This window comes from Passer montanus, unplaced genomic scaffold (genome assembly GCF_014805655.1).
Source record: "Passer montanus isolate IOZ18808 unplaced genomic scaffold, ASM1480565v1 scaffold10, whole genome shotgun sequence".
Lineage (NCBI taxonomy): Eukaryota > Metazoa > Chordata > Aves > Passeriformes > Passeridae > Passer > Passer montanus.
Genome location: NW_024356505.1, coordinates 15,181,183 through 15,199,686, shown reverse-complemented (window position 1 = coordinate 15,199,686; position 18,504 = coordinate 15,181,183). Strand labels below are relative to the sequence as shown.

At 39.9% G+C, this 18,504-nt stretch overlaps 1 protein-coding gene across 1 annotated transcript in view; it reads left to right on the top strand.

Moving 5' to 3' along the window:
- BZW2 (basic leucine zipper and W2 domains 2) overlaps positions 1-18,279 on the top strand; it is a 55,429-nt gene extending 37,150 nt beyond the window's left edge. Inside the window, exons 7-12 of the mRNA XM_039703482.1 lie at positions 2,667-2,776; positions 4,575-4,745; positions 5,138-5,284; positions 9,416-9,554; positions 16,062-16,184; positions 17,824-18,279. Coding sequence (XP_039559416.1) covers positions 2,667-2,776; positions 4,575-4,745; positions 5,138-5,284; positions 9,416-9,554; positions 16,062-16,184; positions 17,824-17,852 — 719 coding nt within the window. The 3' untranslated portion in view covers positions 17,853-18,279. The remainder of the gene's footprint in view (positions 1-2,666; positions 2,777-4,574; positions 4,746-5,137; positions 5,285-9,415; positions 9,555-16,061; positions 16,185-17,823) is intronic.
- The last annotated feature ends 225 nt before the right edge of the window (positions 18,280-18,504 follow it).

Sequence of the window (18,504 nt, the reverse complement as noted above, 5' to 3'; positions counted from 1 at the left end):
ATACATGAATAAAGCCTCAGAGGTTTCTTTGATTTACAAAAAAAACAGTGCTGCAGGCAGGTGAGGTTAAAATACATGAGGAAACAGGCAAGCTGAGGGACTTGTTGATCAGCATGGGACTTGTAACATTGGCTAAGAAATGGCTGAAAGTGAGGTAAGGGTAGATTGTGTGGACAGGAGATCTGTCAAGTTTGAGTGGAAATAGCTGATTTATTTTTAGATTAGCTTATTTCAGTGTTGTCACTACTTTTACTGTTATATATAGATGGAAAACTAAATATTCTTTTGTGGATTGCTGATGTACTCATAGTACAGACAGAGAAAGGTCTAGATGGTGGTGGAATCTTGCCAGAGTTAAGTGTACCCTTCTTGTCCCCTGTGCTGGCAAAGTAATGCAAATGCAAAGAGCAGCTAATGGGGCTAGTCAATAAAATAAATGACTGAAATGACTTTCTACAAATAAGGGGGGAAAAGAATGAAACAAACAAAAAGAGAAGAGCTATTTATAGGAAGAAAGTGGCAGCACGTGCACAGAGTACATGAACAGGAACAGGCCAGTGATAAATTTGGGCTGTAAATTTATCACTGAGAAGTAAGTTTGAAAATATGTGCGTAGTGAAGCCCTAGAACAGCCTCCCCCTGTCGTGGTGTAATCCCAGCCAGCAGTCAAGCCCCACACAGCTGCTTGCTCACTCCCACACCAGCAGGATCAAGGAGAGAATGGGAGGGGTAAAATCTGGAAAACTCATGGGTTGAGATAAAGTTTAATCGGGAAAGCAAAAGTTGCACATACACGGAAAGCAAAACAAGGAATTGATTCACTGCCTCCTGTGGACAGGTGTTCAGCCACCTCCAGGAGAGCGGGGCACCGTCACACATAACGGGTACTTAGGAAGACACTTAAAATGCTCCCCCTTTCTTGTTTCTTCTCCCCACTTCATGTACTGAGCATGATGTTATATGGTCTGGAATATCCCTGTGGTCAGTTGGGGTCATCTGTCCCAGCTGTGTCTCCTCCCCCAACTTCCTTGCCAGCGTGGCAGTTGTAAAAGCAGATAAGGTCTTGGCTCTTCGTAAGCCTTACTCAGCAATGTATCTGTATTATCAACCCAATGTTCAGCTTAAATCCAAAATAAAGCCCCATACAGCCACTGAAAAAAATTACCTCATCTGAAAACAGCACACCCTCTAATACTGACACTGGCATAAAACTTATTTTGTTTTGTTTTAAGCTAAAACTAGGAAAAATGGGTAGGATATGATAATCCTTGGTGACAGAGACCATTCCATTCAATTTTGGTATTGAGCACATAACTGCGTGGATATACTGAAATGTGTTTGCAGTGGAAGTTATGCATAAGTCACTTACTGGTTGACCAGGCTTTGTTAGTCTTGGTTAGTCAGCTTGCAGCACTTAGGATTGCTGCATAACGTCCAACATGTAAAACAAGCCCAAGGAAGTATTTGTAGGCTTCTCTTGGCCTGGCATTGTGCACCCCTGGTTCCGTGGAGTACTTCTTTAAGGATCATGTCTTACCACTGAGCTCCTGAAATAAGCTTACTAAAACTGCCATAACAGTCAAGATATGTAAAGACTGTCAGTGAACTCTACAGTGGTCTGGGAATAGTCTCTTCTGTTCTTGTTTGGTGACTCATTTAGTCAAAGTATCCTAGAAATAAAAATAATTAATATCTATCAATAAAGTGGCTAACAGTGATGAAGCTCCATGTCACCAGTAGGTCCCACTTAGCTCTAAGAGCTTCTGGACTGTCTGGAGGTGAGACAGAAAACTACAGTGGCCAGCTGTAGCCTAGGATTGTGCTATTTGTTATGCATTACCATTATCACTGCCTTCAGTAGCCCTGATGTTGGTATGGGTGTAGTGTGGAGAATCATAACTGATGTACAGGCAACCTTCCTCCAGGATGAGCTCCCATCTCTGAGACCTTTCAGCTCCCTGCAGCTCCCTGTGTTTGCAGTGCAGAATCTGGAGCAATCATGGTGGTGGTGCAGCTCTAGGAAATAGGAGATGTGGGCTTAATGGTTTATTAACTCCCCTGGGAAATCCACAGCTAGTGGAGGGAGAGTTAGTTTGATTTAATACACAAAATAGTAAGTTTTGCCTCGAGGAAGGAATTTTTTTCACTTAAAATAGTATTTGTGCCTGGTACAACTGGCTACTAAATACCTCCTAGGAGGACATAGTACAATCGGTCACCTTGAAGTTGCAAAGTTTATATTTAACCCTATTCCAGGATATGCTAAAAAAGTTTTGAGTATATGTTTTTTAAGTTCTTGTTCTTGATTATCCTTTATTGTTTTGTGCCTTTGTTTCCTACGCATTTAATGCATAATTTTTCCTTTTGCATTGTACTCAGTCTGTGAATTGGGAATGTAGGAAAAATAATTGCAAAAAAAATCTTTGAACAACTGAACAGAGATGGGCAATACCAAATGAAAAGATTTTCAGTCTAGTGTAATTCAGAAAACTAATTTTGCGTTACAGAAGAAAATAGGCATTTCAGCTCAATGTGTTTTTTTCTGTTGTCATAAATGTATTTTCATTCCACTGTCTTGTAACTTTTTTGTAACCTTGAACTTCTTATAGTCAACTCTAATTTTTGTTGAAAATTGCTGAAACATGTTTTGTGCTTTTCTCTTATAGGGATTGCAGCCTCTTTCGCTGTAAAGCTTTTTAAAGCATGGATGGCAGAGAAAGATGCCAATTCTGTTACCTCTGCTTTAAGAAAAGCCAACCTCGATAAGAGATTGCTAGTAAGTACAATATATTTTCAATAATCTTTATCTCTCCCAGGGAAAATGAAGGAAATGAAATGCAGATGGTAGTTTTCTGTAAGCATGTTAACTCCCCCTCAGACTCTGTTAGTGTTTCTAAAATGTTTTGAAACACAGCAATATTGTTATGGCTGTAGCACTGATACAGGTTCAGGAATATTAAGTATCACATGTTTTTACATTCTGTCTCTATTTTTCTTGTAGTCAAATGCCTTCTGAGAGACTGTATATATGGGGCTTGGGAATTAAATAAATGTGGGGTTTTTCCTAACCACTGCTAATAAAACATACCAGCAAATGGGCATGAGAAGCTCTATTTCTTTAAATGTGTTTTCCTTTTGCAAATGGTATATAAAGTATAAGGAGTTAGATTTGAATGTAAGTTTCTGAAGCAGCAGTGTTTAAATAGCATAGTAAATGAATAGTAAGCTAATTTTCTGGAGCAGTAGCCATCTAGGTAGCAGACATGGTCCTGCAGTGGTACAGCAGACCTAGTAGGTACAGTGCAGAAGGCTTTCAGCCTTAGGACTCAAAACCTGTGTTCTGGGTTTGTAGCAAGGTATTCAGATAATATATGAATATGTAGTAATTTCATGTGCCTTTTCCTCCCAGTGTTTTTCTGAAGATCATTTGGGGTTTTTTAATCCTTCAGAAAGATTGCTGCTGTGATAATGCAGTCAAATATACATCCTGTGTAGCAGTGCCTGGAGACTCAGCAGTATTTCCTGTTTCTACCTCAAAAATATGTAATTAAGCAAGTATCTTTCAAAAGTAAGGAGCCTCCCACGCCCCTCCGTCTCTTCAATTTGTACTTGATTTTAAGTGTCCAAGTCATAAATAATTTGCCATTAACTGGGAAAGGGGCTAATTACACTGGGTTTTGTGCAGGGAGGGCAGGGAAGAAAACTGCATCTTATTTCTATTTCAAGCTTGACTGACTTAAACTTTCAGCTGTTGACTCTCATTACTCTGCTCTATTAAACAACTGTAAAGTATCAGATGGTGTTGCCTAGCCTAGATGCCTCCATGAAAGTTTCTTAATTTCATTAGTCAGTAAGTAAATAGATGGAAAGTCTCCAGCTTCTTTGTTAAAAAAAAAGTGTTTTCCATCGCACAGATCATTGTTAAGACATCAAGAATAGATGGTAAGGAAATGCCATTGAATGCTTTCCAAGATAGGGCATTTGCTATAGTAACTTTTAAGAATAATTTTAACTTTTCTAAGTAGCTGGACTTTCATAAATTAACAGTGCCTTTTAATTATAAATGCCTGCAGGAGTTAATGTTAACAGTACATAGTGGATCTTGTGATTTATGTTAAATGATGCATTAGTGGTAGGTCAGGGTGCCTGGGCCACTTATGTATTGTTCAATGTATTTTTCTTAAGAGATAAATGTGTGGATGCACTGGGAGGGCATGATAAGTGTGCTTTGCCATCTATTCCTTTGTACTTTCCCTACAAGGCTCTTGGAATCTGGTTATGGTTCCTCTTAGGACTACTTTGAGCAGCATGTTTGGCTCATAGCTAATTATAAGTACATGCACTTCACATGGAGTGGGTGTTAGCTTAATTGTGTAACTGGACATCATTTTTTTCCCTCCACTACAATGAAACACTGCAATATGAATGAAGTGTTGACTTTTCAAGTGTGGATACAAGCAGTGTTTTCAGTAAAGTAAGAGGTTATTCCCACTGTTCATTCTTTGAAAATGTTCTTTCCATTCTGTCAAGCGTCACAGTTGGTTATTTAACAGAGAGCATTCCTGTCTTTTTAGGAACTATTTCCAGCCAACCGGCAAAATGTGGACCATTTTGCCAAGTATTTTACTGAAGCAGGTCTGAAAGAGCTCTCAGATTTCCTCAGAGTTCAGCAGTCACTGGGGACTCGTAAAGAACTTCAAAAAGAACTACAAGAACGTCTCTCTCAGGAATGCCCAATTAAGGAGGTAAAAGTGGATTTTTACAACTTTTTGTTTATATAATAATAATCAAAGACTTTAATTGACATTAGGTAGAGAGGAACAGATTGCCTCTGTTTTTCTTAAAACTATTTTAATTTATTCATCTGTTCACTCTGTGCTTAAGACTAAAGCAACCAAATATCCTCTGTGTTTCCAAGTGTAGTTGTCTGTGGGATGGGGATGGTTTTCCTTAATTTATCCTTGAGAATGTATTTCCTTTAACTGCATTAACTGTTAGGTTGGAGGGGAAGGTCAAAATCTTGTTCTAATTATGTTTCTTAATACTTCTACACCATGATGTTGTAAATGACTACAAGTGTTTGGAAAGCCAGCATCATTTCTGGTTCATTTGAACTGTCCCTTATTTCCTTCTCCAGGTAGTGCTTTATGTAAAAGAGGAAATGAAAAGAAATGAGCTGCCAGAGCCAGCAGTGATTGGTCTCCTTTGGACCTGTGTCATGAATGCTGTGGAATGGAACAAGAAAGAAGAGCTGGTTGCAGAGCAGGCCCTCAAACATCTGAAGGTGTGTGCATGGGTGAAAAGGAGAAGAACGCTGTGAATTTACAGAATACATTTCTTTGGCTGTCAAAGTTTGTGTCAAAACCACAAATATTTACCTGTTGAAATCCAGGAGACAGAGATTTTTGAAGGCTGATGCTGAGCATACCAAGCATTGTGTATAGTCTGACTTCTGTCAAATGGATGCTGAGGACTGAGGTAGTTCAGATCACTGAGTATCCTGAGTCCCACAGTGCCAGGGCAAGCCAAGGCATTCACAGCCTGAGCATCTCTTCCTTGTGCTTTCCCAGGGTGCCAGGTCCCTGAGAGGCTCCTTGCACTGGGGCAGGGCTCAGTGACTGCTGGGACTCAGCCTGCTCAGACCTGACTAGTAAACCTGACTAAGCCTGCAGGAGCTGCCTTTGCAATGTCTTTGCCAGAAGCAAAGACGTTTTGGGAGCATGGTGAGGCAGCACCTGTGCTGGCTGTGCAGAGAACTGGATAGATCCAGGCAGGAATGTCGAGGCCAGAATCTGTGAATTGGTTGTTGCCAGTGTTGGCTGTGGTAGCTGGATACTCAGTGGCTTGTCAAGTGATAAGCCAGGAGCTGGCTTGGGACTCTGTGTGCATACAGTGTGGTTACTCTCTGATCCAGCTACTGTCCTTGAGGATGAGGGAACTGAATATATAGAAAGACAGGCTGCAGTATTGCAATACCACCACTGAATGTTGGTACAAAAACTCTAAAGACCTTGGGCTAGCAAAGAAACACCAAACCAATGCAGAAGCATCAATTGCTGCCATCATTGGTATTCCTCATCTAAGTCTGAAGTAATTGTGCAGTGCAAGAGACTGGATCTGAGAGCAGAAGCTTTTCAGCAGACTTAGTCTTTTAAGCAGGTAATCTATGACCAGGAGAATACTCCCTCATAGGCTTCAAAGGCTTGCCTTTGAACAGAAACAATCTGGGATTTATTCTTTATGGTAAAATAGATCTTTTTTCATATTGGATGTCTCCCCATACTTGGGTGTTCCCATGTTGGTTTCGCTCCTGCTGCTGCTGTCCTTTTGTCAGAATTTGGTTTCCCAGTCAGTAATCCTAGAAATGCAGTCACTTGGGATATTGTGTATCTTTGATGGTAAGACTGAATGCCTTCAAGTTTTCTCAAGTGGCTCAAATAGCAGGAGAAAGACAAGATAATTTCCAGAAGGAGAAGAGACATTGTTTTTGTTGTTCTTTTGAAGTAAAATTTGATTACCTCTCTTTGAGTTGCAACAAAGTATCCATTGAGCTTTATTGTCTAGTACTGCAGGGCAAATTAACCAACACTTTCTGGAATATTTGAACTCTGGGAAAAGAGAAACATAGCTGGCTTTGTACAAATTCCATTGACTGGATGTTTAGTCCTATGCATCACCCTAATGAATTAGGTAAGGCATCTTGCCTGTATAAGATAGGCATCTTTCTGGGTACATCCCTTTCTAAAAACAAAGGAAAATTTGTATGGGGCATTTACTATTTGCACTCAGGGGTAAGATTTTAATAAAAGCAATAGAAAGAGAAATTTAGATTTTGATAGCTGCTTCTTTACAGTTCAGTCTTCAAAAATGAAAAGCATTTTTCACATCCTTCCTCTTAGGATAGGTGGAGATCCTTCTCTCACAGCTCTCAGCTACCTCAATGTATGAGCCAACTCCAGAAAGTGGATTAACAGCGTTAGGATGATGCAGAGCTCAGTTCTATGCCTTTCTGTATGTCAGTGTCCCAAGAAACAGTCAGGGAGTTGCTTTGATCTGGTGCTGTGTTTGGCATGTGTATAAATACATGATGTGTGACATGTCAGATGGTGGGATTTATGCTTGTATGGCCCTATTGTTGTATGACAGGTCACTTTCACAAAGCACATTGCCAGAGCTTTGACATCTGTCTCTAACCAGTCTCTACCTTCCCAGATTCTTTCAGTAAGTTGTACACTAGGCACCCCTGGTGAAAAGATGAGATGGATCAGACCACAGAGTGTTGAACTAGTTCACAGGTCTTAAAAAGCCTTGCTGGGTGGGTGGCTACCTACTAGCAGGGTTGAGGCGGGCAGCCATGAACCAGCATACTTGGGCAGTGCAGTTAGAGTCATGTATGCCATCCATATGGCAGGACCAGCAGGAGCTGACCTCAGGAGGAGACAGGGCAAGCTGTTCAATGCTGGGTCTCAGAATAAGCTCTTCATTGTCCCAGTAACCTCACTGTGACACTGGGGCTAGTGCCTAGGGCTCCTCCAGTGCAGAGGAGAGATGTTCTCCATGGGTGAGGAGAATCTTCCAGACAATTCTCACTGCAGGCATGGTTCTGGTGAACTTTACAGCAGTGTGGGTGCTGACCCCCTACTCCCTAACACGACGTAAATGGAAAATAATGCCACTTGCTCAGCCAGCAATAAGAAGGTTCCTTAGTCATTCAGACATTTGTGAAACTCATAACTGTGAGCCTGTACCAGTTGAGAAGTGAGGGAGGAATGTGAAGGGGATAAAGTCAGATGTGGCAAAATGAAGACAGTTTACTTCCAAACTGAAAACCTAGGATTTTTATTAGAAGTTATTAACATTTATAGACAGCAGCACTTCACAAACATGTGGATGGGAGTGAGTTCTGCTGAGGCTATTAAATAAACCAACTGCACTGTATATTGCCCTGCCTTCCTACAATTTGCCTAAATACCAGCTCAATGCAACAAGGGCTAAAAAGGGAAAAAGAGCTACTCACAGCCTGCACAAGTTTTTCAGCTCTTATCAAAGCACTGATGTTGTTTCTAATGATGTGGCTATACCTGCCAGGAGTGGCAAAACTTGGCCTCTGGTGTTAGATATATCTACCCATTTTAAGGGAGTTTCTTCCAAAGTACTAAATAATGCCAGCCTGCTGAGCTGCTTGTGGCTATTGTGATTTCATGCTCTCTTAAACAGCTGATAATTATTGCAAAATACCTTTGGAACAATCTTTCATATTTCAGTTGATTTTCATGTATTTTACTAATTATTTCCTTGGACCATATTGGATAAAACACTCAGGATTAGCCCTTTGTGGAGAGGTGCTGAAGTGTACTTTTAAACATGCCCATCATTGCTGTGGGTGATGGTTGGTTTGTCACCTAAGACCACCAGTAGCCCTGGTCACTCAGACTACAGCTCTGTGATCTCAGGCCATTGCAGGTCCAGCTGGAGAATACCAAACTGGGGGTTACTGAAAACGTGGAAGGCTGAGCTGATTAGTGCAAGAGCAGCTGAAATAGTAATGTGCAATGTATATTTGGCTAGGGTCTTGAAAGATCAAAGGTAATTAAACTTCATCTCTGAAAAATGCTCTTAATATTATCTTAATTTTAAGATTGTGGTCTTAGCTGAACTCATCAGAGGCTAAGATGACAGGAGAGATATGGGTATAAACACTAGCTTTTAAGGAAAGATATGGTCCTTCAGTGTAATTTTTAGTTTTAAGATCTGAAATAAGAGGGGGAAATTGCATAACAAATAAGTTTTTGCTTTATTTTTATTATATTAATAAATGCCAGGAAAAAAAAAAAATGAATTGTACCACTACTGTCTTGTCAGAGTAACATTAGCAGTTAATACTGTGCTTGGAAAATGTTGCTGTTTACCAAAGGCTGTCATGATATTCTTGATTGTAATAATGAGAAAAAAATAAGGAGAGTTGATCACAATTAACTTGGAATAATTTACTTTATTTCAATTTCCTGGGACTTATAAAAGCCCTGTGAAACTAGAGACTTTTTTTTCATGTATTTCATCCTGGGATGTCTTACGTTATGAACATCTGTAAAGCATCACTCCTGAATGAACAGAATGCTGTATTGTGAAATGTATGACAGAAGTAATGCCAGACTGTGGGCTTTATAAATTAATTTTACAGAATTCAGTAACTGAGTGGTACTGAATTTTAGCTTACAGCATGCAGGACATGCTACAAAAATCATGGATATTTGTGTATATCCCTTGTATGTGTTTTAGAAAATCCAGTGTGCATGTAAGTCACAAGGTTTCAGTGAAACATTTTCAGGGGTGAAATTCATGATGTTTATTCTAAAAAAGTTTATCTATTTTTAAGTTTATTGACATTTTGTTTTTTATCCTCTCTTCCTTTCAGCAATATGCCCCCCTACTTGCCGTGTTCAGCACTCAAGGCCAGTCAGAGTTGATCCTACTCCAGAAGGTGCAGGAGTACTGTTATGACAACATCCACTTCATGAAAGCCTTTCAGAAGATAGTGGTACTCTTTTATAAAGGTAAAAGTGTAGAATCCACTGTTGTATTCTGTGCTTGGATTCTCAGTGTCAACCACTCTCTTCTGATGTTTAACCTAGTAGTGCATATGAGAAGGCTGTGTTGGTGTTGAACTCTGGAATGCTTTGAAAGTTCAAAGGAGTGTGTGACAGCAGGAAAAGCCAAAGCAAGCCCTTGTCTCCCTCCATTGCTCTCATCTCATTCAAGAAATGTGAGCAGGATCAAGCACTGTCCAGTCATTTCAAGTGCAGTTTAGTTCTTGTATAAAATCAGTTCTAGGAAGACATTTCTATAAATTTCTGGCAGATTTCAACAGTAGATCAGAGCTTGGTTTTAAGAAACCTTGAGAGTGCAAACCCTCCTAGCAGGAAGATATTTCAGGGGTTTGGAGTTGGAGGTTTTTTTAACTTGCTCCCTACCAGAAAGAGCTTTTCTTATTTTTATTTTCCTGCCAGTTTTTTGCAGGTGCTGTAGTTTTGATGGATTTCATTTTTATTGTGAAATTGACTTCTTCACAAGTTTATTCTGATCAGGTTGTCATAGAGACTAATGGTCTTGCACTGCGTGTGATGGGTGGGTGCCAAACAGTTTGTTCTGACGTTCTTGCTATAAATAGTTGGAGGAGAAAAATCAGCAGGAGTAGAAACCTAATGTTGATCTTTGTTCACCCTGTTGAGTCCAGGTACATGTTCAAGGCAAATGAGTTCCAACTGTTAGAATAATTTCACGGTTTCAGAAGGCAGAAGGAAGTGAGTCATGTGGATTTATTTCTATCCTTCTTTCAATATAGCGTGGCCTCCACGATACATGAAAAGGCAATGCACCTTGTCCTTCTGCCCTCAAATTCTACAATTTGTAAATGCTATTAATGACCGTAGAACAACTTGAACCTGCAAGCTGTAGCAATCACTTGACTCAATTTTCTTTGGAAAAGAACATTTGCTTTGGACATGGTGAATGAGGGGCATAATTGCTGTGCACTCAGAGCATAACTGATGGTGAAGCCAGAAATAGTCTTGTGTAGGATTGCTTTCAGAATTTTTGTAGATTCATTACTGTGTTAGCCTGCAAGAGCAGTCCTGAAATTCCAAAGCATTCTAAGATCAAAAAGAAAATAAATCATTGACTTGTAAAAACTTAATATGCTTGAAGAGCCTAGTTCCCATCTACTCTGCTCACCCCACGTGCTCTTGTTCTGATGCAGGAGATTACTTGGGCAGGCTTGTTTGGAGGGCTGACAAGACTTCAGCCTCAGCACTACAGGTGCCTCAATACTGTTTAGTATTCACTTGATGTCTAGAGGAGTGTTTGGAGCTACAGTATGGTCTGCCCAATATGTGCTGTGCCTGTGTTCTTGTGTGGAATATCTGGGGCAGGCGTGCTGCAGCACCTGCCTCTGCCATCTGATGCAGTCATGTGGCAGCACAGCTGCCAGCCCCTCCTGGCCCTGTTTAGGCTGAAGCTGGATCTGCCCTGTTTGACAGACCTGCTGCCTGCTGGCAGCTTACAGCCCGACCTTTCAGCCACTGCCATAGGGCCCTTCTAGGCGTTGGATGCAGGGAGCATCAGCTCCCTCTGGTTTTGGCAGCTTTGGACTTAAACAGTAGCCATTAGGTGAGGACGTGCTACTTTGTCAACCAGGGAAGATTCTGGGAGCACTAGGCCTTCAATTCCTCTTTCTTCTACATGACTCTGTTGAGCTTCAGTGGCTTGTGGTGTGGTTTGTGCAGTGCCATGCTGCCTGCCTCTTCTTTGTTTCAGTGCTGGTAGATTTCACCCTCTCCTTCTCCCCAGTTCATATCTATCTCTAGAAACAAGCCATCAAGGTTTAGAGACATACACTTAATTTAGATACATTGTCATTGGGAAGCTATCTTCTGTTTCCTAGTAGCTGAGGAAAAAACCTTCTAAAGCTGTTACTGGCTGTGTCAGTGGTGAGGGGACACCCCTGTTCCCCTGCTTCCCAATGACAATTATCTTTATTGTCATTGGGAAGCTATCTAAATGTTTCCTAGTCGCTGAGGAAAAAAGCCTTCTAAAGCTGTTACTGGCTGTGTCAGTGGTGAGGGGACACCCCTGTTCCCCTTTCTGTTGTTCTTAAATGTAAAGTGCACAAGATCTGGAGAGGTTTCAGGGTCCCTAATGAACTTCATCTAGTGACAAATAAAGGTATCTGAATATCTGTGAATGGGCAGATAAAATGCAGCTTTGTACCAGCATGAATGTGGACAGTTTGTTGCTTATTACTCATTATGAGGGAGTGCTTCCTGGGCATAAAAATAGTCAGCAGGGATGATAGGCACCTAATGCCAGTCACGCTTTGACTAATTTGGTTCTATGACTACTATCATCAGGATGCCCAACATCTTGCATCTCAATGCTTTCCATATTTCCATCATGAAATAGCCCTTGGATTACTTTCCTGTGAATTACCTGGAAATACCTAAACATGTTGACAGCTGGGACTCATTAGCACCTAGAAGATCTGTGGTGTTGATTTTCTTAATTTATTATTCTGTCTCTAAACAAGAAGGAGCATCCATTTTTTCCCATGTAAACCCAAGCCCTATTTTCCTTTAAGTAGCAGCAGCTTCTTACTGGCTTGTAGGTATAATTTGCAAAAACAGTTCTGTAGTTGGTTAAAGTTTGTTAACATCATCATTATTATTACTCTACCCTTGTGTTCCTGAGACAGTATAGAGAAAAATAAGCTGTCCAGTTCTATAGTGGTCCCCAGCTATGATGTTGCTTCTCTGGTGTTCACTTTGAGCCAGTACAATTGTTTATCAGACAGCTGCATTTTGACCAAGATCTAAAATCCAGTTGCAGAATAAGAATTGCTGAATTCTGAGTGGCACTCAGTAAATTTGCTGGCTTCCTTGCTTGCATTGTAAGATGTATGTTGTGTGTTAGTTCTTTCTATGTTGCAGTGTGTCCCTTCACTATTGGTAAAATAAGCACTGTTGTTATTGGAATACGTGCTATATGTCATGCTCACCTGTTGATCCCTTTCTTTTAGTTTGTGTATATCCTTGAAATTTCAAATGTGAAATCTTGATAGTGTTGAAATTAAGGATCGTTCCTTTCATGAGGATCAGAATTTCACCCTTTGAATGGCAAACACAAAGCCTCTGTGTACTTTTTCATTAGAATTCAAGACAACATTTACAAAATAGAAGAAATAACTGATTGCAAGTGCATGTGAAGTAGGACTCTGGTTTGAGGCATAATTAGACCTCAGAGATACTCTTTTGCAGTACAGAGATACAGCAACCAAATGATGCAGACTGACAGATTCTCAAGCTCTGCAGGGAACGCTTAGAAGAAAGGAATCTTCAAGTTTCACTTCATACAAGGGTTTTGTTTTTTGATGGATTACAATTATTTTTAAATATCTTCATTATTCAAGTACTTTTTGTGGTACTTGATGCAAAATTTTCCTGGGAAAAACCCAAAACAAACCAGAAAGGCCTTAACTGTACTGTGGGTGACATTCCTTGCATTGAAAGAAGCCTTGTCTGAAGGCTTTGTTCTCCCAGCTGAGTTAGCTGCAATAGAGTTGAATTTTGCGGATTGATTGACTGTGTTGGCAGCTGCCAGGGTGTGCTTTTCCCTTTACTGCCCCTGGCTATGTGGTTTGAGTTAAAAGAAGAAATTCATTTGAACCGGGTGATTGAGTGCAAAGCTGAGACCTGAACTTCAAGTAACTTTCCAGTTAACCCTGAAGAAAAGAGACTGGGCTGTTCAGTCTCTCTGCTCTGCAGCTTCTCCCTTTCGTGAGGGACATCCCTGGAGGCTCTGGTCGTGGGTGGTTTGAGTGGCAGTTGGCTGCACCTGCAGGAAAAGCAGCTCTCTGAGGCTGACATCACCTGGGATTGCAGTGAAATGATGTGCACACGCCCACAAACCGCACTGCTCAGCTTCAGCCATTAAAATATATCTATAATCAACTTTAATGAGGAATAACTATATATATACAAAATGAGTCACTCCCTTCCTCCTCCTTCCATTTTCCCTTCCTCCTCCTTCCATTTTCCCTTCCCACTGCTTCAAAGCAACTTAGAGATATGATTAACTGCACCCTGTCCTGCATGATTGTTGAATTGAGCATCTTTGTGCAGGCAGGAGAATGCCATCCCTTATGAGCACTGGAGGCATGAATGTATTACACAGAGTATGTCTCAGAAATTAAAGGAGCGTTGCAGTTGTCCTTGTAGTTCAGGGCATTTTGTTCTTCTCTGTTAGGGTAGGAGATATATTGCCATAGAGTTAAATACAGGCAAATTTTTCATCTTCCAGACTTGTAAATGTTTTAATCTTTGAGGCACACAGTGAGATTACATGCTGCTTTTATCAGATTGAGGTTTTGGAAAGAGAGAGAGAAATTGTACTTTCCCCTTTGGCAACAAAATCATTGAGCTTATAGGCTTTTCAAATAAAAAAAAAAACAAACCAGACTTGACTCCTATTACTTTTGAACTGAGCTATGTGCCTACCTGAAAGTGCTTCCTTGTACAGTATCATAATGTCACCTGTCATAAACCAACGTGCTTCAGCCCTTCTATGCAGCAGCTTCACACTTGTGAATGTCCACAGTGCTCTAGAGCTTGAGCTTGGGACAGGGTTGCTCTGCTTGGGTTTTTTTTGGTTGTTGTTTTTTTTTACTGTTGTTGTTGGTTTTTTTCTGAAATCTCTCCTGATTTTCTTTGCCTGTCCTATGCATCATACCCTGAGTAAATTTGCAGATGTAGGTGTGTGAACTTAAGGACTCTGAGGTAAATGTAATCTTTTCACATGCACTTTTACATTAAACTGCAAGTTCATGAGTCCGTGTGAAATATTTTCAGGTTTGCTAAATTAAAATGCAGATTCATTAAATACTGTGATGCCTTTGAGCTGCTACTAAGGACTACCAGCAAGTAGTTAATGCAACATGTTCAAAATCTCTCTCTTGTCTCCAGCGTTTCTGTAACATTAGAGAAAAGTTCATAGTGGCAGGTTGTGATGTCAGGAAGGTGGTGGAATCCTGTAGATTCACTAAGCACAAGTTATATGCATGGAAAGAAGCCTAGAGCCAACTCAGTCCCTTTTTCCCTGCATTTTCTCAGCACTACAGTCAGCTGCAGTAAACTGCAGAAGAGGTTTTATTTTGGAAAAATGCCTGAGAGACAAGGTAATTTCCAGTCACACACTCATACTAAATTCCTAATTTTCGAGGAGATTTCACATTCAGTTACTGTTGAATGTCTTGGAATAGTTTTGATTAAGTTCAAATGTATCCCTGGTTGCTTCCATCTGTTTATTATTCAACAGCGTATGTAAAATGCGTCTCCTCTGTCTCATTTGATCAGATGCTTTGGGGTTTTAGTGTCATTTATTTCAGTTTGTCTTCTTCTCTTCCCTGCCACATCTGCTCTAACTTTAGGCTGAAGCAGAAGGTGATGGTCAGGGTTGGTGCCTTGGCAAGCAAATAACCAGGGGGTGGGACAGCACCAAGAAGCTTAGGGAAACAGTGAAGTACACACATGTGTTGATTTTGAGCAGGGAGGGTAGTTTGTTCAAAGACAAAAAGAATGGAAATTTTAATGAGGTGTAGAAAGCTGTCTTTAGTCTTTTTATAGAACAAATACAGTTTGATTTTTTTGTTGTTGATGATGTTGTTTGTTCTTGCCTCTTGTATTACATAACTGCCAAAATGCCATTGTGGATCCCAGATTTTGCCTCTACAGCCATCAATTACTGAGATACTTGACTTGGCTGGATCACAGGAGCTTTGTCCTGGGGCTAGAGGTCTGTTGCTAGACCTAAATTTACATATGTTGGTAACAATAAGTGTCCTTGCTATTTATTAGTATTTCTTTATTCTGAATTGTACTCAGCCTCACATGTCCTCACTAACAGCTATTTTGTTCCTGATTCTTGACATAAAAATGTCAGCTCTGCTGTCCCTCCAAGCCAGTCCCTTAAAATGGGTGGTCTGAATAGTGACCTTAAAACTTTTTAGCTAAAAACAATATAAGACCTTTAGGGGAAAATGATTGCAAAAAATCCCTACTGGCTGTCTCTTAAGTGTTCAATCAGGAGGTATCTGTCACTTCAGACTTCTAGAACCATGTACAATTCTGTGATACAACAGCAAGAAAAAGCACGGTAATTCTTATTGTGGTAACTTCCAAGATGTGCAGGCTGATTATTATGTTTCTTTTATTCAGCAATCTTATGTGGTATATTTAAAACAGATGAATAAAGAACTTTAGTTGACAGAAGCACAATATTTGATACTTTGTTTTAAGCCTATTACATTACACGTTTTATTGCATCTGGAACCCATTATCTGCATCAAATATTCTGTATTTGTAGCCTAATATAGATCATGCAAAGCTTGTTCCACTGCAATCATATTAGTTGTATGCTGCCTTTAAAAAAAATCTTTCTCTTCTCATGTTCAAAATCTGCTAATCTCTAAAAAATACATTTTTTTTTTTTACAAACACTGATCTGTGTTTCAGCTGATGTTCTGAGTGAAGAAGCTATCCTCAAGTGGTACAAAGAAGCACATGTTGCTAAAGGCAAAAGTGTTTTTCTTGACCAGATGAAGAAATTTGTGGAGTGGCTGCAAAATGCTGAAGAAGGTATGGGTTCATTTGAGGAACTATGGTAGTCTCTTTGCAAAACTTTTTTTTTTTTAAATTTTAGTTGTACCAGGATGTGAAGTATTCAGGACTCAAAATACAAAACAGCAGGCATGACCATCTGAATTGTTTCCAGACATAACCATCTCAATTGTTTCCAGGCATGCCTAAGCCTAACAACACTTGCTGCTTTTTTATTATGATTATGGTGTCCCTGTATAGTCCTTTATTCATTGGGTACCACTTGTCTATAGATAAACTCTTTTAGCTTCTGCGGGGAGGAGCAGAAGCTTCTGCACTGATGACAGCATCGAGTACCTTGCTAACACCTGCAGCCAAACAGTTTTCTGTCTCAGTGCCTTTTTTGCTGTTGTCATGTTTAATGGCACAGAGCATGAGCTTGCCTGCACCCTGGCTCTTGAAACTGGCTTTAGCTGAATGGTCAGGTTAACATTATGTGGTCTGTATTTGCTGCTTTAAAATGGTTATTTAGAAGGGGAGCTAGTTTCCTTAGTCCCTAACTTGGTTTTCCTCATGTTCCTGATAGGAAAATACTTCTACTGAATAAGTTATCTTTTTTACATGGAAAAAGAATTCCTCATCAGTTGGGAAGATAAATCCATGTGTAATAGATATGGATAGAATTATTAGGGTTCATTTGCATGCATTTAATGTAATTAATTTTATAAACTTGGAATGTGTACTAGGAACAGATCAGGTAGCAGTATAAAAATGGCAGCTGCTTTCACACTTAGATTTTGGATGGGCAAGCTTGGTCTAATTCTAAAAAAAGCTTGGTCTTTTCTAAAAAATTTTCTGCTTGTATGCCTTGGCTGCTCTTTATTTTTATCCTTTCCTGCGTGTCCCCTCTGCCAGATGTCCTTAATTACAAAGTCCAGTACAAACGGAGACAAAATGTTTCTGTAAAAACACGCAGCCCATGTTTGCCCTCAGAAATCTGATCTATGGTGTAATATTTGCTGGCAGTGAGCCCTTTCCTGTCAGGTGAGCACAGAAATGCAATATGATGCAAAGTAGCTTTAGGTTACAAAACCAGCATGTGTATTCCTGCTTCTAGGTTACTTCTACTTCTGCTTCTATTACTAAATGAACTTTATCTTATGCTATAAAAAGCATTAAAAAATTTGGTTTGTACATGTTTCATACCTCCTGCAGGGTAACACCACTTAGCCTTTATAGATAGGCTGGACGATGATGCTGATTGATATTTGCAAAGCAAATAGTTTTAAGGGTGCTTCCTGGATGAGAGCAGTACAGTCTACTCATAGAGATTAGAAGAGTGAGCAAATAATGCTGATCCTTTATTAAACTCAGCTCCAGTACACATTGTGGCTCTGTAGATGAGGACCAGAATCATTCATAGCAACATGGTGAAAAATTTCGTGACAGATCTGTAAATGAAGAGCTCCACCATGGAGGGCAGCAGAGTAAAACTTCATCTCCTGAAGCTGTGTGTTTCTTTCTTGTTTTCTCTGTTTCATCTGCCAACCTTTCCTAGGAAGTACTAGGTGTGGTGAAAATTTTCATTTTCGTTTTGGAAGGATATCTTGTTACTTTTTTATAATTACTCACATCAGTGTCCTTGTGCAACCTACATGAAGTGTTTCTTCTCTTCCAGAGTCGGAGTCTGAAGGGGAGGAGAACTGAGGTGGTTCCACAAAGCACAGTCTCAATCTAGGTTAATGCCAAATGCGCTTGGGAATGCCGTACTGTTCAAGCAAAGAGGCTTTACTTCAGTGTCATACAGAAAACTATAGACTAGACTTTCCTTTTGTTTAGAAGAATAAAGGTTTTTAATGGAGCCCTGAGGCATTAGATGCTTTACTTGGGACTCTACCTCTGGCTCAGTGTACACTAACTTAGGCAAAGACATTCAGCAAGGAGCCATATAGAAAAAGTGAAATGAATACTTATGGACTCCTTTTTATTAACGGTCTTTTTCAGGTACTATGGTATATGAACACTCCAATTTCTGTTTATAGAACTGTTTGGTCTGTGTTTGTAGCTCAATATTGGCTTGTGTATGTGATTTGACACCACCACATTTTTTTGAATAAATGGCTTTTATATCTTAGTTTTGTTGTATTAGTGTGTATGTAAAGTTCTGACTTGGCAAAGTTTTTATGATTCTTCAAGTAAAAATTACACAAGAATGCCAACAGACCATTTTCATACTTCTTCCTCAAAAAATCATCAGCTGTAGTTAACTGTATAGGGATCACTGCCAAATCTTCATTCCTATCCTTTTATACAACTTTGGACAGATTAACCATATTCCACAGCAAATATTGATTGATTC